At 47.4% G+C, this 19,290-nt stretch overlaps 1 protein-coding gene across 1 annotated transcript; it reads left to right on the top strand.

The window, feature by feature from the left end:
- The first annotated feature begins 3,150 nt into the window (after positions 1-3,150).
- Positions 3,151-19,043, top strand: LOC144173507 (uncharacterized). Its single transcript, XM_077701901.1, has 2 exons — positions 3,151-3,440; positions 18,862-19,043. Exons 1-2 carry the CDS (start codon positions 3,288-3,290, stop codon positions 19,009-19,011), a joined length of 303 nt encoding a protein of 100 aa, XP_077558027.1. The 5' UTR covers positions 3,151-3,287; the 3' UTR covers positions 19,012-19,043.
- Positions 19,044-19,290: the final 247 nt, after the last annotated feature.

A 19,290-nucleotide genomic window follows, 5' to 3' on the forward strand; every position in this document is an offset into this window, starting at 1 on the left:
TGAAGGCACGCTGATTAAGTATGAATGCGCTAACTGGATAACCCTTTTATGTCGTGTGACGGAAATGGTTCACTTTTCAAGCCAAACAAGGAGAGCGTTACACACGCATGCCTATTGTTTTCTGAAATGCTAAGAAAGAAAAAAAGGAGAGCCCTGAAGCGAATCAAAGTGTTGCATCTACAGGAGTTTCAACGGCCGCATGAACGAGCTTAACTATCAGAACTGAATTCATAAAAAAAAAAATTATTCCCGTGGAAAGTAGCCGTCCTACAGTAACCCTTACAAGCGATGCATTTTCACGTGCTTATACCAGAGCCAACATCTTAGGAAGGGAGCCAGTGAGCCTTACCAGAGGATACGTGCATGGTTCGTCCCACTGGTTCAGTGAATATTATACTCCGTTTCATACATCAAGTGCAACGCTGAGAATGCTACACAAGTAGTCCGCAAAGAAAGAAGGTGTATCGCTCCGCGCGGTTCTGTAGCCATGTGGTCTAACGTGCCGCTCTGGGGAAAAGACGGTGAATTTTGAAGTACACTAGTTCGAAACAGCCGCGTTCCAAGGTTTCTTTTTATTTTTTTATCACATCTTCTGCGAGTTGAATTCTAAATCGTTCCCAGTAACTTAAACACTACGCGCATGCGGAAATGAACTGCACGTATGTGTTCATTGGATGTATACCGTACTCATTTGTGAGGACCGAAAGAAGCTCGCACCGATGTTTGACCAGCAATGGCGATTTTGTCGTGATTCTGCAGCATTGTCAGTTTACCTCGTTAATTCTAGCGAGAACTTTGTGTAAGAAAATACGTTAATTCATTGATTAGTTAGCACAGCTGCTCCAACCAGGATGAATTACCAACAGGTGCTCACTTTCAACCTTCGTTTTCGCCGTTGCCCTGATGATCCACTTCTTTTTGGGCCTCTCTTAAAACACTCAGCATTTTATTCGTTATACCGGTCCGCTAGCAGAGCAACGGGTTAAGTTTTTACCGAAACAGTTTGGAACCGACTTTGGCACTGCACTGAAGAGTAGCTTGATGCACTTGGTGCGAACAACGTATCATTTGGTAATTTGGTATTTATGGGAAAGGCCAGAAAGCAGATTTATGTACCTGAGAATACTGATTTCTGGAACAGAAACGCATAATACTTATTTGATATTCGCCCATTTCTAGTCCGAATGTATGCAACATTTTTGTGAATTCTTGTGCGTGATTTATGTATTCCTTCACTACAATGTTTTACCCCGGAAATAAGTTATATTTTGTTTTGTGATTGAAAACAGAGATATTTCAGCTAAGCTCTTATTCGCAAGAGAATCATGGATAAGTCAATTGTTTTTACATATGGAACCTTGATATAGCCTGTTTTTCTGTGTCAAGGAAATGCCTATGGTATAGGTTAATGCTGTGACCAAAAACAGTACAAGCTCATGAGTTGGAGATTTGTTGCCACATATAAATGCACACAGGGGCAATACGGATTGTGTGTCATACACAAATATTGCAAGAGGAGGCTAACTTTCGCGGTTTAAAAAACAAACGTTATTGATAGGAGAGCACCTATGGTCGATTTCCTGGTAGGTTCCGACTTCTTCCCTTCGTTCTTTTCTTCCACCCAGTTTTTGCAGACGTCATATGACTGTTCCGGCTGTTTACACTTCACGACAGAACAGGACAGCACTACAATGTAGTGTCTTTCATAGCACGGGTCGCTTGGTGACGTTAAACCCCACAAACAAAACCACACGACGATGAAACACAGTTTGCTTTGTCGCGGTAACAAAGCCTTCTCGGGCAATCGGCTCAGCATGAAGCAGCGTGAGCAGGCTGGATAGAAAGGTGTCCACGCTCCAGCTCTGCCAGTTGACCCTCGTGAACAAAGCCGCCACTGACAGGTCACGCATTCCTGGGAATTAAGGTCATCAACGATTCCCCCGGGCCCTGTCTTTGGAATTCCTTGATCGCCCGCAGGTACCTGTGGCGCCAGACAATGATGCCAAGATTCCGTATTCTCTTATCATAGGTGAAGCCCATGTCCTTCATTAACCTCCACAAGATGATTTTCATGAAGTTCGGCAAGCCGTCGTCTTCATTGACAGCCTTTCGCACACTGTCCAGTATCGGGATCTCCCTCTTGGCGTACATTCTCTGCACTTTCAGACGGATGGCATGGACTGTGAAGCTGCCATGCTTGACGGTTCGCGTGCTTGATATCGTCACGTCGCGAGGTCATCTCTTTGGAGACATCAAATTCCCACGCAGACACTCCGCCTTCAATTTCGCCACGGTACGGGAAGATACTCCGGTGTCCTCGCTCACAACACTCAGTACTTCCTGCACAGATTTCGCCGGGAAACGCATCCTGGTACGGGCGTACACATTTGTAATTACTTGCTTGGCATTCTTTCACAACGTTGATGTGCAAACCCTAAAAAAAAATTGGGCCCATCTCCCCGCGAGGGGGACTCGAGTAAATGCGTCGCATAGGGGGTGGGTGTATTGCGTTAACGTTTAGTGTTTGGGGAGTTGGTAATAGTGAATACGTTGTATCAGCAGCTTCTTGACGTAGTTTGAATGAGTGAAGAATATAAGGCGCGTTCGTAGCCTCCCATTCTGTGTCGGCTTTGTGGAGCAGTGGGTAGAGCACCATGTACATTGCGTTCCGCCCGCAGGGTCGAGGGATCGAAACCAGGCGCAGGATAGTATTTTTTTTTATATAGTGTAGGGGGAGGGGTGCGGACTACGACTACGGACGTCAACGCGGGTGACATCGTGAGTTACTGAAATGCTCTGCATTTAAAATTCGTACAAGAGACGTGGTCGAAGCCCGAGAGCTGGACGTAATTTTTTCAACGCTGCCTCAAAGAATAAACGAAAAAACGGCGTTCAAAGTTGCGCGGAGAGCGAAAGCCTGATACGAAAGCGGCAAACATAAAATGCAAACTCGCATATTCCGATCGTTTGTCCGGCAACACGGGCGTTTTTTGTCCAGCTGATGACCAATATTTATGCTTTAAGGTTGCGGGCGAAGCATTTATTGTTTCTGGCTCACCGCAAGCAACCCACTACTTTTGGTCGCGGAAGCACACAGCGCAAACAAGAGCGCGAGCTTCGGCAGCGTTGCACTTCATGTATGAAACGGAGTATAGACAGCTCGGGCGCCCGTGCTTCTTTCCCTGCAGCTGCCCAAGAACATTTCCGAAGCGTTCGTAATCGTTCTCGAAATCAACGATGTGCTGGAGCGACGCCTGCGCGCCCTCACCTGCGACCACGGCCGGCGCATGCTTCTCTGCTTCATGGTGGGCTGCTCCCTCGAGAACAAGAGCGACGACAACATCGGGCTCGTGCAGCTCCTCTATGCCAATGTGCTGCGCAACGCTAAGAGGCTGGGCTACGGGGGCGCCAGCAGCACGAACTCCCACGTGGTCACGAACGTGAGTGCACCGTGCGTAGCTGTTTCCTCGAGGAAGTATTCTCCCAGTGACGTGTCCCTCAATTGTGGGAATGTGTTGATTCTCAGAATCTTCGATCCAAGCAGGAAGAGAGTTTCGGACACCACCCTCGCTGTCGTAAAAAAGATTTGTGAAGGTGTAGCATCATGGCCACATAACGTATTCGCGCAGGCAATTTCAATGTCGAAAGCATAGGCTTACCACGTGGGCAAGAAATCCAGCGTCGTTGGCGCAGAACAGAAGATAAATCGCACGGAGATTGGCGAATGGTTCAAATAATAAATATACTCGATACTCGATCAAACATTGACAATTTGGTAACTACGGGCCTGGATAGTATTTGAACCAGGGGTCTTAGAGTGCCACAGAGGCAGGCGACCCCAACGCTTCTCGTTCTCGACCGTTCTCGTTTTTTGCCTCCATCACAAAACAGGCGCCGCGGCGGCAATCAAACCCGTGTCCTCAAGCACGTGTCCTCGAGCGCGCGCCCGCGCGCACACGCACACGCACACGCACACGCACACGCACACGCGCACACACGCGCACACGCGCACACGCGCGCAAGCACGCACACGCACACACACACGCACACGCACACGCACACGCACACGCACACGCACACGCACACGCGCACGCGCACGCGCACGCACGCACGCACGCACACGGAGAGATAGAAGACAGCGCTAGAGCGCGCTCCCTTAATGACGGGAAACAATTATTACAAGCAAAAGTTGACCAACAGATGCTATTACTATTAAAAACACCCCATATCCCCCTTTCGATGAAGTAATGTTTTCCTGACATTGCTCGATTGTTCTCTTCATTTGGTTAAACGAACTGACGCAGCATTTTCCTTGCAAACTGTATTTTAGGGAAGCAAGCTTTCTCCTGTCAGATTTAAGTTCCACCTTATTCAGTTTATTCCCTTTCGAATGAACTCATTTTTTTTTCGTCTTAAAATTTAGGAACTTTTTTGATTACCAGAACTGTGAAATCAGGACGTGCCTAACAAATAAGATGGGCCTGTTCAATCTCACTGTCCCGAAAGGTTATCGCAAAGTCACCCTCATAATCCTCCTCCGGCTCTGAGCTTTCGAATAATATATCTCGTCGTGAACGTTTATTCTGGGCAGCAACTATTAGCTCGAGGTCACCGTTCGTTCGCTAGTCACTTTTCAGCAAAGTGCTAACGTCCGGAAGGAATATTAAATATTTTTGAACAGCCTTGCTTGATTTCTTTCAGAATAATTGCAGTGGTGTCAAAGTTCCTTCAGTTGGAAAACACGAACCCTTTAGGTAGCACATGAATGTAGGCCTCAATGTCGCCAGCGCAAAGCAAAAGAAATTCGAAGCAAACTGACACAGGACGCCCCGTGTTCGAGATTTCGGCGCACGTTAAAGTTCCCTAGGTGGTGAAAAGTAATCCGGAGCCCTCCACTACGGCGTGCCTCATCACATGTTTGGGGCGGCGCGTTAACCCCTACAATCTCATTAGACACCACAAAACAGAGTCTAGTGGAAATGACACATTAAGCTGGCACCTGTACAAGAGCCCTCATCTAGAACAATTTGTTCATCCGGCATGTACCGAAGTCACCAATGTAGGTTACTACATAGATACACTTGACTGAACAAATGGCAGGAATGGGGAGGAAGAAACAACAATACGGAAGTTAGCAGCCTCGAGCTCATTTTATACAAAAGTGGAAGCTTCAGTGAGCAGATTGTCAACACCTCCTGGATGAGGAGGCCTCCACACTACGTCATACATTCTGGCCGAGAGGATGTTTTAGGGCGCAGCCCTTTGGCGCCCGGTACCTGGATTTCGCGTCGGCGTGAGGCATCCATCGGCATCATGGTAACCGATTGAGTGAACGACGCAGCGCAGGTCGAAATAAAACGGAGAGGAGCATCTGGCGAAAGGGTGAAGGGGGAAGGCTGCACGCGCGACAATGGCGTCATCTCTCTCACTTCCTCTCCCTCATAGTTTCGCCATATGTCGCCGCCAAGTAGCAACGTCACCTACAAGCAGCGCCATCTCCTCCGCCCCCGCACTTTCCCCAAACGCTCCTCCGTAATATAGTGCATAGAATATAGACACGTTGCGCTGATGCTTGCCTAGCAAGCAGCAGCGCTGCTTTCTATGTCCTGGTGGTTTGGGAAATCATTTCTGTTGTGAAAGATGCCACGTATAGCACAGGCTCGGTTCGTAGCTTCCATATTACGTAAGTGTCGGCGCTCTGTCCCAGACAGCAACAGCCAGAATTAGCACGAGGCACGCACGGGCGCCCACAAAAACAAGGTATCTAAGGGAACGTCATCATAACAAGGCCGAGAAGAACGAACAGCTTAAGTGGCGCAGACAAAAATACGCCATTCGCTGCTATTGTAGCCGACCACTCAGGTTGCAGATAACACAAATGGCAGGGAGGAACCGATGAATTCATCAAACCCGTCTTTCTTTACACCGTGTCTCAGTGTCAACCCCGTATATAGTTGGCACGGCATGCTGCAGGAAGTGGGCGATAACTGCTCGAGAAATCGCCGCTCCTTTATCGATGACCTAGCGTGCGCTCCAGACACTTTTAGTAGGAAAACTGCTGCGCTCACAGCGGCCTCTGTGCGTTGCAACGTGCCTATACTGGCTAGTCTCGAGCGGAGAGCTTCGCTATGGGAGCGGGTGGCGCCGTTTGCAATGTAAGCCATCGATACGGCCAGATGGCGCTGCTTGGCGGGAAGCGCTAGAGTTCCTGTATATGCTCCCTATACAGGAACTCTAGGAAGCGCCGCTTGGCGCCGCTTGGTGCTGCCCGAGCAGACGGTGCAGTTTTTTCATTTCGGAAGGGGGAAGGTGACCGTTAGCGTGCGTGATTAAACGGCTTTGAGGTATTTTTTTTCTTCCCCGAGATGCGCCGTTTATTTTTCTGTGTGAGTGCTTGCTCGTGCAAGCCATTCCGTCATCCCCTCGCAGGGATTTCGGGCTGATATTGCATCGGTTCTGCACGCGCGCCCGCATCCATGCCGTGCGAAATCGCGGACTGTGTTCCTTGTTGTTGTTTTTTCGTGCCTGTCACTAAAACTACTTTGTGTAGCTTTAAAACAGGTCTGCAAAGCCAGTGATGCTGGAAGTCGACAACATGGTAGTTGCTCCGCTGTGTAAAATCGGTTACCGCCCAAACAAGGGGCATGTTTGCTTATACAGTGGACGCTACGCGAATTGCGGAATAGGATCGAGGCACCAGAAGAAAATACAGAAGGGTGACGCGAGCCGCAGTTTGCGAGAAGTACGTTCGGAGGTGCAGGAGGAGGAGTACAAGTTTTATTGTTTCGCAAAGTCTTGTGGGTGGAGCCCTCAGTCCAGGGCGCCATTGGAGCAACCCGCTGTCTTCGCCCGTTCGATCGGCTGCAGCTGTCTGCTGTGGTAAGAGCTAGCGAGTTCTCTCTCCCACTGCTCTCGGGAGGGCTTTGGGATAGGGTCAATGTGGGGGTTATTTTGGCATTCCGATACCGTGTGGTAAAGCGTGGCAGGGAGCTGCAGTGTCTGCGCAGGGGATCGTAGAGGGTGGGGTGTATAGCGCGCAGCCTCGTAGGGAGTGGGTACGTGTTCGTCTGGAGTTGACGAAGAGCAGCCTGTTGGGGCCTGGTTAGTTGCTCAGAAACAGAAGGGTATCGCATTCGACCAAGCCGGTAATGCTGTGTGATGTCCTTGTAAGTGAGAAGGGGGTATACTGTACTTTCCTCTTCCTCTAACGGTGCTCGGCTGACCAGACCTCGAGCGAAGGCTTGCGCCGCCTCGTTTCCGCAGCGAGAAGAGTGGGCTGGGGTCCAGATTATTCTTATGTTTCTCCGAGGTGGGCGTTGAAGGACGATGCCGAGAGCGATCGTGGAAATTCTTCCTGCCGCATAATTTCTGTATGCCGCTTGGCAGTCCGTGATGATGGCGGGTGCTCGAGTTTAGGCGATTGCGAGGGCGATTGCAGTCTCTTCTGCTTGCAGCGTTGTTGCCTTCCGTAATGTTAAGCTACTGAGGATGGAGTGGGGTGTGGCGGTTACCGCAGCTTTTACTTTATACCGGGCATAGTCCGCGGCGTCAGTGTATATGAATTCCTCGGATTTTCCGTATTGACGTTGAAGAGCTTGTACCCTAGAAGCTCTTCGTGCTTGATGGTGTTCGGGGTGCATGTTCCTCGGCAAGGGGTGAAGTTTCAGTCTTGTCCTGATTTCTAGAGGGACTGTGGCCGCGTGTTCCGTCTCTGTGAGAGCGTTAAGCTTTAAAGAGGCCAGAAGTGATCGACCGGTGCTCGTGACGCCGAGCCGGACTTGCTGTGCCGTGAGATGGGCTTCTACGATTTCTTCTATGGTGTTGTGTATCCCTAGTGCTGCATGACGTTCGGTGGACGTTGTCGGTGGGAGGGCCAAGGCTTGTTTGTAAGCTTTCCTAATAAGGGTGTTGAGCTTTTCTTTGATGCTTGGAGGATCCTGTACGGGGCTACGTAGGCGAGGCATGAAATTATAGATGTTTTAACGAGCTTTATCGTATCTTGTTCTTTCATACCATACTTTTGAGTCGATACTCTGCGGATCATTCTCGTTATCTGCGCGGTGGATGAGTCCAGTTGTTGAAGTAGGCGGGTGTTCTTGCAATCTTCTTGATAAGTCATGCTGAGAATTTAATGTAATCGGTGGGTTGTATGCGTACACCGTCCATCATTATGTAGAACGAGGTAGGTGGGTCATGACGACGTTTTTGCACCAGCAGGAGTTCGGAGCAGTTGTACCGCGCGCATGCCTACATATGTTCAGGCATGTTCCGTATCAGAGTTGTCACAACCAGCCTCCCCGCGCGAAGCGATACTTACGATAACGTCATATTATCTAGAACACATCGCGCCTGCAGTGTCTGCAAAGCGAAAACCTCGAAATATTCAGGAGGAAAATCCTCCAACAGTGTGTCACAAGCTCGCTGCGTGAGATGTTTCCGAGTTAGGCGGAGCGCATGCCTAACCGGTGAGCATTGAAAAATTTGGTGCTGACAAAGGAGCTGCTGCAATTGAAGAGGGTACCATACGCCGTGGTTCTGAAGCAGCAAACGCTGGTGGATCGCCAAACGGTGCTTCAAACTTGCAACGTTGGCCAATTACGATTTCCTATATTCCAGTGACATGGATATCAAAGTGACACATGTGCCATTGGTTTCATTAGTCAACGCCTACTGTAATGCCGAAGGCAATAACTTCACCAACCTTTTCATTGAAAAGATGGCAATGTCTGGAACGCCTTTGCTTCGTGTGCAATCGCCGGTTGCCACGGTGTACCTGAACGGAAAGAGAAACATGTGTACTCTTGCAAAGAGACCTATTAATAATAAAACTATGTTTCTTTGACAAATCTTTGTGGTGAATGCGGGAAAGAATGCTTCAGGAACGCACACGTGTTACAGAACCATCATTTGTCAGAGAAGTGCATGGTATGTACGAGGACCGATGGGGAGTAGGCCTGTGGTTTTTGCAAGCACCAAAGCTTGGGCCCAAAACAGCTTCTGTTAAATAGTCGATGAAATTATTCTACTCAATTCGTCTACTGTGTTAGCAAATACATTTAGCTGGAGAGCACTACAAAGAAAGCCTATACTATTAAAGCGGCGCTAGAACACACCTTCGAGTGCATAGGATCTTTGAAACCCGATAGTTTTTCTGAACTACATGCTTTCGCGAAGGGAATGCTTTCTATATATGCCACTCTTAGTCGAAGATTCGAAATAAAGCCAGAAAGCTGTAATCATGCTCCCTTCATTAGAGATGTGGTCTGCTGAAGGAAAGACAAAATGCAGCAGTGCTCTCGCCGAGGTTGGGAAGGCGGCGCGGGTCGCATTCTCCCGCCAGGCAGCGCCCGCCGGCTTTCATCGTTCGCGGTGCCACCTGGGAGGGCGCGTTCGGCACACTAGTTAGTGTATTTGCACTATATCCGTACGCCACTAATACGAAACACGTGACATTTGCACGGGAGGTTCAAACACGATTTGCAGCAACTTGTTTGCCGGCGGCTGCGATGCGCTACGAGATAACAGCACAGTGGCGTGCGCCACCGTGCCTTCGCTGATCACGCGATAACTTGCTGACAGATATTCGCCGTGACGGAGAAGATGCGCGGCTCAAAATTTTCGCATTAGGGAGTATAATGATCGTCGGTATATTTTTAACACGAAAGGGTTTAAGCCGGATACACCAAGATTTCGCTGCCGTCATATCCGTCACGGAGTGACGCCAGTACAACAAAGCAAGCGGCTTATTAACGGTGCACCACTGCACACAAGGTCTTGCGGGGAAGCAACCTTTAGTTCTAAAGAGTACGTTTTACATAGGGTTGTTCGTTCTTGGGTTTTATATTTTCACACGAAAAGGTATTACGCCGCTATTCCGCAAGGTTTCACTGACATTATATCCGTCACGCAAATGACGGCAGTACACCTTTGCCGAAACTACCCGCCAGTAGGACGTCGCTCGCCAAGCACACTCACAAGACAGCCGCCGTTCCGCAAATCATACTCAGCTGCAGATTTCACTGCACATTTCACTTTCGTGTTTACTGCTCCCTATGACAGACGAATCAACCACAGATTTATGACTTTAATGTCCGAATACAAAACTATAAATCTTCGTCAGAATCTCCCCATATCATTGCAATGAAAGATCTTTGGCAGCTCTTTTGGCAGTTTGCCTGCGGGAGTTTCACTTGTTAGGGTTCAGCTAGAGTGTACTATAGGGTTTAGAGTGGCCCAACCGGGCGCCCGGAGAGGTGCTGGTTTCCCGCAGAAAATAGCGGCGGCGCTGTAGTCAACGACTACTGAAAGCGGCGGCTGGCCGTGCGTCCTGCCGAGCCAAGAAACGCTCGCGGAGTGCTCGAAATTGGTTCTGCGGGACATTCAACTGCTTAAATATACTGTAGGTACAGTGGACTGTGGGGAAAGAAGTTATAAATAAAGGTTACGGAGCATTTTGCGTTAATGTCGCCTTTTCCGCTCGACAAAAACAAAAAATACGGATTTTCTTTCGGTGCAGCATTTACAGCGGATTATAAATAAAGTAATTGCAGCGAAAGTTTCGCTATTCCAACTTCCAGTCACAAAGTATTTTGCGTGAAATTGTCTGATATGCACTAGTTCATGATTACTTTATGATCGTGTCCTTATTGTGCTGCTTGATGGACATAATTGGTCGACACAAATGACATGAAAAAATATGAGGACAGGTATGATGGCTTCACAAAAGAATTTTTTATTTTTTTGCAATTTACGCTCGGACTGCAGTTATCTGGGTTAATATCATAGGTTGTTTTTGTTTTTTATTGCGTGAGTTGTTGTTATAGCAGTAAGCAGTGGCCCGCTTGTGATAGTTAGGGATCACCGTGGTGTTAATGCTGTCGCCTGGCCGAACAGAAAATGACGCGCGCAAGCGAGATATTTTTAACTAAAAAGGGGTTAGCCCAGCGGTAAGCTCTGTTTTCCCAATGACCGTCTTTCATAGAACTATTCCCACGACATTCTATTATTCGCACCACCTTTCACATGATTCGGTCAAGAAAGGAGTTGAATCAAATAAACACAAATTTCATTCACAATTATGTTGAGAGTACAATTACACGCACATAAAACCAAAGCAAAACATAGATTAGAAAATATATTTACCGCGACAAAAATGAAATATAATTAACACAGACAATCCTACAAAAAGTCTATCATAGAGGTAAAGTTTCAAGACCGCTCACATGGAGGTATAAATCAACGGAACTGGAACAAAATAGACATTTAGTTTTTATTTTCGATAGCCCAGCAAATTAAATTAAAGGGGGAAATTATGCACAAAGTCTAACATAGAGGTAAAGGTTCAAGACCGCTAACATGGAGGTTTAAATCAACGAAACTGGAACAAAAATAGACATTTTGTTTTCATTTTCGATAGCCCTGCCAATGAAATTTAAAGCGGGCAATCATACAAAAAGTCTAATATAAAGGTAAAGGTTCAAGACCGCCAACATGGAGGTTTAATTCAACGGAACTGGAACAAAATTGACATTTTGTTTTCATTTTTGATAGCCCAGCAAATGAAATTAAAAGCGGGAAATCATGCACAAAGTCTACGCAGGTAAAGGTTCAGGAACGCTAACATGGACATTTAAATTGACATTTTCGGCCAACGCATTTTCAGAACTCTTCCTCGATCATTAGCGACGGCTAAGTTTAAGGTGTTGCTCCCGCCTTCGCATGTAATCACGCAACTTGCTTAAACCTTTCATATAGAAATGCATCCGTGTAACAACGTATACAGAACCCAACCAGATTTGCGGTCAAGGTCTCACTGTGCTGGTCGCAACTAACGCCGTTAAGGTGTTTGTTGTGAATAAGTGCCAGCCCATCCATAACGCTGTCATGGTGGATCTCCTTGTCGCTGAAGCAACCGGGAAAAACGTCCTAGAGATTGCTAATAAACTTTAAGAAAATGCACGGGAGGGTTCAGAAGTCCTCCAAAGTTACAAGAGGTATAAACCCAGCGGCATCTTCCACGGGCATGCAGGAAGCAGCAGCTGGTCCTGCAGACTTGGTACTTGGTTTTCAGTATACACTTCCTGATTTAAGTGATTGTAGTGTCCTACGCGCCGACGCAAAGCAGGCGGGGAGGCGCGCCGTAGTGGAGCGCTCCGGATTAATTTTGACCACCTGGGGATCTTTAACGTGCGCTGAAATCTCGTACGCACGGGTGTTTTTGTTTGCCGCTTCATAGTACACACTTCCTTAACCAAGCAACCACCTGACGTCCGTCGGCCGTACACCGTACGTTCATTTCGGCTCTAGCGGACGTCCGTATGACGTCCGTTTCAGGGCCGATGGACGTACCATGTACGTCCGAGGGACGTCTGGTTTTAACACTTTCGTACATTCAGTGAAACGTCCGAAATTGGCTGTATTTTAGATGTTCAGTAAAACGCTCAAGAAACACATAAACAGAAGCTAATGTTCCTACAACGAATAGTACACCGCGCAAGGCTAACGCACTACCGGGCAAACGGCATACATGAAAACAGTGAACCTGCGTCACATGTTTCGTTACCGGTTCTCCTTTCTTATATATCCTTCCCCAAAGAGATCGTAGTTGGAGTTGGTGAAGTGCTTCAAAAAAGTTTAAAAATAGGCTTAATATTAGAAATATGCAGATGAAATTTGCAACCTACAAGCCAGGGTGTTGATGTAAAAAATCTTTTTAATTAAAAATCACAGTAGCTTTTTCGTTTTTGCTTTCATATTCTATTTGCGCCATTATTTAAAGCTTCGTAGTAACTTTTTACGTCCGTTGGCGGATGTAATTTGGACGTGTACATCCATTTCTGGATGTCCACTGTACGTCTGAACCTGGACGTACAGTGGCCATCCAAACTGGGCCTTGGATGTTCGGCTGTATTTCGGACGTCCCACGGACGTCCGTGTTTGCTGGTGTCTGCTACATAGTAGGTTAATAAAATAAGACAGCCCTCTTACGACAGTACAAGCATCAATGGGGGGCGTCCCAGAAGAAGGCTCTTGGTATTTTTGCTCCCAATAGGAACGTAAAAAAAAAACAGTAAACTTTTTGCAGCCTATAGGATGTGCGCTCCGCTGCTTTCGCTTCATGCGCAAAGTTAAGAAAGGTACGGAAAAAACATTCCCGGTGCCTGTCCGTGAAATTAATCCCTCGTTAACTCGAACTCCGCTATCTCAAAATATCTTAAGTCGAAACTTTCTCTCACCGTGTGTTTCCCTCAGATAGGCGCTACGCATTTGCCCACTTTATATCGAAACATTTCTTCCGGAGGACCACGGATATCTCGAAATACTGGCAGAGAGGACACAAGGCAAAGTCTGCTACAGGCGGCTGATAAGGTCGTGGTTCGAATGCGCCGAACGCGGTCGTGAAGTGTAATTTTACGCGTACTACGCGCCCCCGTTACCGGAATGCTGTCAGGCGTGTACATCATTGAGATAGCTGTGGACGATGCAGCTGATCATAAAAGTTTCTTTTTTCTGCGAAATATTTTGCCTTTATTACGAAAGCTCGCCTATGCAACAGTGCTTTTGTTAGCAGCACTAGCTGTTATTTCAGGGACCTGGCCAAAAATTGTCGGGATTTGGCTTAACTCGGAACTCTGCGCTTATCTCGAAATTTTCAGCTAATTTTACGACTTTGAGGAAACCGGAGATTACTGCATATCAACAACATTTTCAGAATCCGCATAAAAATGAGAAAGTATCGTTGGGAGGGAGGGGGGCGTCGATAATTTTATGTCGGGTCGTACTACTTTAAAGTTTGCTCAAGCGGAGTCACAACGTTGTACGTTTACTTTCTAAATCAGCTGGCCAAAGGTGTGGGTTAGATTCCCGGTCGCGGCGGCCTCTTTTGTGATGTAGAACAGCGAATAACGCCTGTGTGTCCGAGATTTCCGCGCACGTTTAAGATCCCCAGATGGTCAAAATTAATCCGGAGCCCTCCACTACAGCTTGCCTCATCGCCTATGTAGAGTAGGCGCGTTAAACCTCATAATACAAATTAAATCACCTGCGCAAGCGCAAAACACCGCAGCGAGCAACGCAAATCTTTTCGCGCACAGTTTGGGAGCTGGTGGCGGGGAGCGGCGGCTGTTGAGTGGTCGACGACAGCAGCGCCGCCGCTATACCGGTTTTATTTTCTGCGCGAAAGTCGACCCGGCGGCGCAATGGGAGAAGCGCCCCTCGGGCCACTTTAAAACTTCTAGTACACTCTAGTTTAGCACGCGGCTTCCCTGATGACGATGATTGCTATTGATGATGGTTTCTGAGATGACACGTCATTACCCTTTTGTAGCGGGGTAATGACGTGTAATCTTACCAAAAAGGACTAATATACCTATTTTTTCCACTCTTGGTTTAATACTAGCGCTTATTAGGCAGAAAAAGCTTATTAGGCAGAAAATACTTTTTTTTTTCTGTTGCAGGTGGTAACTGTCCTAAGCTATATACCCCTTTCTGCTCGCTCCTCGTGAGTTCCCCTTCATTTATTCACGCTCCCAAATATTTATATTTCTTCACTCTGGATAATTCGCCATGCTGGATAGACACTGCGTCAGTGGTTGTGTAATTGAAAACCATTATTCCCGATTTTTCGGCGCCAAAATTTAACCCGAGGTCGGTGGCTCCCTGGCGGCTAATTATGAGCGGTTACATATCTGGCTGGTTATCAGCTAAAAGAACAATGTCGCCTGCGTATAACATTCCCGGAATACGCTGTTGTACAACTTCGCCTTGTAGCATTTGCGTTAGGTTGAACCGTGCTCTACTTTCTTCGAGTTTATTTTCTCAGCCTGCCATCTAAAGTACAAACAGTATTGGGCTCAAAGGGCATTCCTGTTTCAGTCCCCGATGGGTGTTGACCTGCTGGGCTCATTTCTGTCCTTCCCATATAAGGTGCACTCTATTGTCTTTATAGATTGCCCTAAGGAACTGTATTAACTCGTCATCTAATCCCTGAAGTTTCAGCATCCTCCACAGCTGTTCTCTGTTTACTTTGTCATATGCCCCTTTAATGTCGAAGAACGTAATCCATAATGGTCTATTCTGTATTTCGCAATTTCAATGCATTGCGTTATCCCGAACAAATATTCATCCAGTCGTCTGTCTTGTCTAAATCCAGTCTGCAGTTCCCGAAGTATTTTATTTTCTTCAATCCATGCTTGAATTTGTGATTTTATCGCCTGCATTGCGAGTCTACACACCAGTGACGTTACTGTGAGTGGTCTGTACGAATCAATACTGGCTTTGTTTCCTCGGCCTTTATATATTAAATTCATCCTACCTTCTAGCCAGTTTTCCTGTATTTGTTTGGTTTGTATCACCTTATCTATTGACACCTTAACGATGCCTTACGTTTAGGTACAAGCAGGTTCATCAGTTACATTGGTATTCCGTCCGAGCCCACTGCTGTCTGGGGGGAAACCTTTTGCTCTGCTTTTTTGCAATCAAGGTTGTTCAAACTTGTTTTTGTTTCGGCACTGTTCTCTGGCTCTGATGTTATCGGTGCAGGCTTCCCTACGTCTATTGCCATAAACTTCTCACTAATCACTCGATGAATATGCGCTAACGCGTTCTCTCCTAAATGATTCCCCTCCTCATCAACCAAGAATTTTTGATGGATATCGTTTTTTGAGCTTAGTAATTTTACATGATTCCAAAACTTCTTGGATGCGCTTTTGACCTTCCTCCGTATTTCTGGCAGCCATTGTTTGCTTTTCTGCTTGGCCTTTGCTTGCACCATTTTCTGCACTTCTAGTTTTTTTCCCGGTGGATATCCCATTTTTCCTTCACTACTCCGATCCCATACTAGTTCTTTTTGCCTCCCTATGTTCTCTCGACGCCTTTTTTCGCTGGTCAATAGCCTCTTTTATTTCTTCATTCCCCGAGCTTCCCGGCTTTCTCTTTCCTTTCCATCGGTTTCATTGCTTTGCTTCATTCATCTCACCCTTTATGAACGGAATCATTTCGTCGTAATCCCAATTTTTGTCTGGGTATTTATTGATTTCATCTTCCATCCTATCAGCGATGATCTTTAACTGTTCATTGTTCAAATTAGTTCCTCCGGTAGCACCTATTTCTAAATTTGTCCGGGTTGCGCCCCCCAAGTGGTCGCTTCCGAAGCTGTCGCTTGCGGTCGCTTCAGATGCTGTCTGTTCCATTTTTATCTATCCTCATTTCCCGCAACCTTTCGTATACTGTCTCGTATACTAGACTATAGTCTATGCTGGACTGTCTGTTACCGCTTTCCCACGTTATTTGTAGGTCACACTTGTTTTCCGTGTTTACAATTCAAGCAGGTTTTCCTGACATAAGTCTACCCCTAGAGAACCGTTATGGTCCATGTATCCATTCAAACCTTGTATGTGGGCACTCATATCTCCAACTAAGATTATTTCACCCGAATCTTTGAACTCGTTTATATCTCTTCTCAAAAAGTTTGCCATTTCATCATTTTCCTCCCTACACTACTTACGGTTCACAGATACACAACCCCTAACCATGTATTTTCCCCCGCTATGGAGCCTCTAACCCATAGATGATCTTTACAGCTTTCTGCACTCTCTGCCAGTCGCTCCCTTGTTATATGAGCATTCCAACACCTCCCCCCCGTCTTCATTCCTGTGGTCCTGTTGCAACCGTCCCAGACAAAATTGTCTATGACTGGTGGGGCATCTAGGTGTGGGAGGTGAGTCTCGGCTAAAGCGTACACGTTTATTTCTCGCTGGTGAAGTTGGTTTTGCATTTCTACCCACTTATCAGGCTTTCTCCCTTCCCGTATAGTTATGTAGCTAATTAAATGTTTATTGCATTTGTTTTACCCTTCCCGCTTACTGGGTCTATTTTAGTCTTTTATAAAATTTTTCCCTCCATTGTTTACACTTAAATTGCTTCTGTCAACGTAGGTTCTCCAACGTAGCTCTGTAGGTTCTCCAGTTAGCTCGAGGCCTGGCTGTCTCCCAGTGTTGAGTGTGCATGTGTCCCTCGCTCCCGCTTTGTCTCCTAGTTTGCCTTCCTTAACTTCGTGGGCCCCCATAAAAAAGATACTGCGCCACCCCACCTTCGCACGTGCACAAGCTTCGTGTAGTGCACTCGTGTCTTGCGGAAAGCCCCCCTTGTTGACACAGGCCCGGCAGTGGCTACACTAGAGCCACGGCAGTTGCAAAACACGAAACAAACTATTCTTTATGGTGAGACGCGCACCTGCGAGGCGGTCTCCGCAGCAGAGATCCGCAGATTTTTACCGCAGCTACAAACATCTTTCACGGAGTTCGATCGGACGCGTTGGGTGAAGTGATGGCGCTGATAGCGGTCCCGCGTTGCAATGTGTTACATTCGCGAAGGCGTCCCTGAACCGGGCCCCACAGCCTCCGTCGCGTGTCGTAGCGCGGTGGTCGAGCGCCCAGTTTATGCCTTGGTGATGACGAAAAGAAGCCGAAGGCAAACGTAACTGGTTTATTGTATGGCGAAAGATGAGCCGAAGCAATACAGGAACAATACCCTTCCGCGCGAGCTCACAGCATGACTCGACAGGGTGACAGCAAAACGAAGGAATCTATCCACTGCATGGTTGGGTTTTACACACAGAAGACATAACGGTCTTCTTTGTCTTTGTCTCCTTTGCCTTCGGTCCGCTTTGTCTCCTAGTTTGCCTTCCTTAACTTCGTGGGCCCCCATAAAAAAGATACTGCGCCACCCCACCTTCGCACGTGCACAAGCTTCGTGTAGTGCACTCGTGCCTTGCGGAAAGCCCCCCTTGTTGACACAGGCCCGGCTGTGGCTACACTAGAGCCACGGCAGTTGCAAAACACGAAACAAACTATTCTTTATGGTGAGACGCGCACCTGCGAGGCGGTCACCGCAGCAGAGATCGCATCTTCAACCCCTCAGACTGAACGAGCGTCGCTACAGCTAGCCCTCACGAAATCGAGAAAGTGTGGGAGCGTCTGTACTATTTTCGGGCCATGTGCACAGAAGCACTGTGAAAGCCCCGCAGCCGTTATGTCTTCTGTGTGTGAAACCCAACCATGCAGTGGATAGATTCCTTCGTTTTGCTGTCACCCTGTCGAGTCATGCTGTGAGCTCGCGCGGAAGGGTATTGTTCCTGTATTGCTTCGGCTCATCTTTCGCCATACAATAAACCAGTTACGTTTGCCTTCGGCTTCTTTTCGTCATCACCAAGGCATAAACTGGGCGCTCGACCACCGCGCTACGACACGCGACGGAGGCTGTGGGGCCCGGTTCAGGGACGCCTTCGCGAATGTAACACATTGCAACGCGGGACCGCTATCAGCGCCATCACTTCACCCAACGCGTCCGATCGAACTCCGTGAAAGATGTTTGTAGCTGCGGTAACAATACCTTCTGAGCTGTGGTCGGACCATCTATTCGTCCCAGACACAAGAACTGTTACATGTTGCATATAGCTACATGTTACATTTTGCTACATGTAGCACTGCTACATATAGCAATGCAGTAGAGTTCAAACCCCCGACCATGCTCCATTAACTTTTAATGGCACCTGAATAGACCTCATGTGCAAGACAGACGACATAAATAAACTTGTGTAAGTCAATGTGTACCTAATTCCAATTGCACGATTTAGCCGGTACATGTTAAGCAGCACTTGATCCAACTTCGTAGATGTATGATCTGATGTTTCTAACTTTTTATAATCCCACCCTTTCATAATTTGGATCCAGTGTAATTCGGCGGTTGAGGCACGTGTCAAGCTATCTGAGCATCAGTCTTGTTGCAAACAAGGAATTGCTGCCAGTAATTTTACAATTGTGTGTGCTTAAGAAATTTTCCCCTCTAATTTGCTCACTGCAGATCGTAACGCAGCGGTGGTTCGACTTCTTCACCTTCGACGAGGCACTTGTTGCAGACTTCGAGTACCAGGGCCGCCGTCCGTTCGCCACCGTGAAACCAGGCACGCTGATTACATGCATGTGCAAATTCGTGGAAGGACCCCCCAGTTAACCTGGACGCTCTTCTCGTTTGGCTGGAAATGAATTCATATGTACTCCTCATTAATGAATTCATTGTACTCCTGTGTCAATTTCATCAACCATAATATCCAGGCTTAACGCTGCACGGGCGTTTTGTGTGTTTATTGTGACGCCGTGCGCCGACACCGGTGACCCCGTGCACCTACACTCGTGCTGTGACCAACCACGGCAACGAGAGTTTCCAGGTGAAGGCTGCAAGGGCGGAGAGGGAGCTCTGGTCAAGATCCGGCCGGTGTGCTCTCTGTCTCTC

The sequence above is a fragment of the Haemaphysalis longicornis genome, unplaced genomic scaffold (genome assembly GCF_048455015.1).
Source record: "Haemaphysalis longicornis isolate Haplotype H1 unplaced genomic scaffold, Haemaphysalis longicornis Haplotype H1 scaffold_3, whole genome shotgun sequence".
Lineage (NCBI taxonomy): Eukaryota > Metazoa > Arthropoda > Arachnida > Ixodida > Ixodidae > Haemaphysalis > Haemaphysalis longicornis.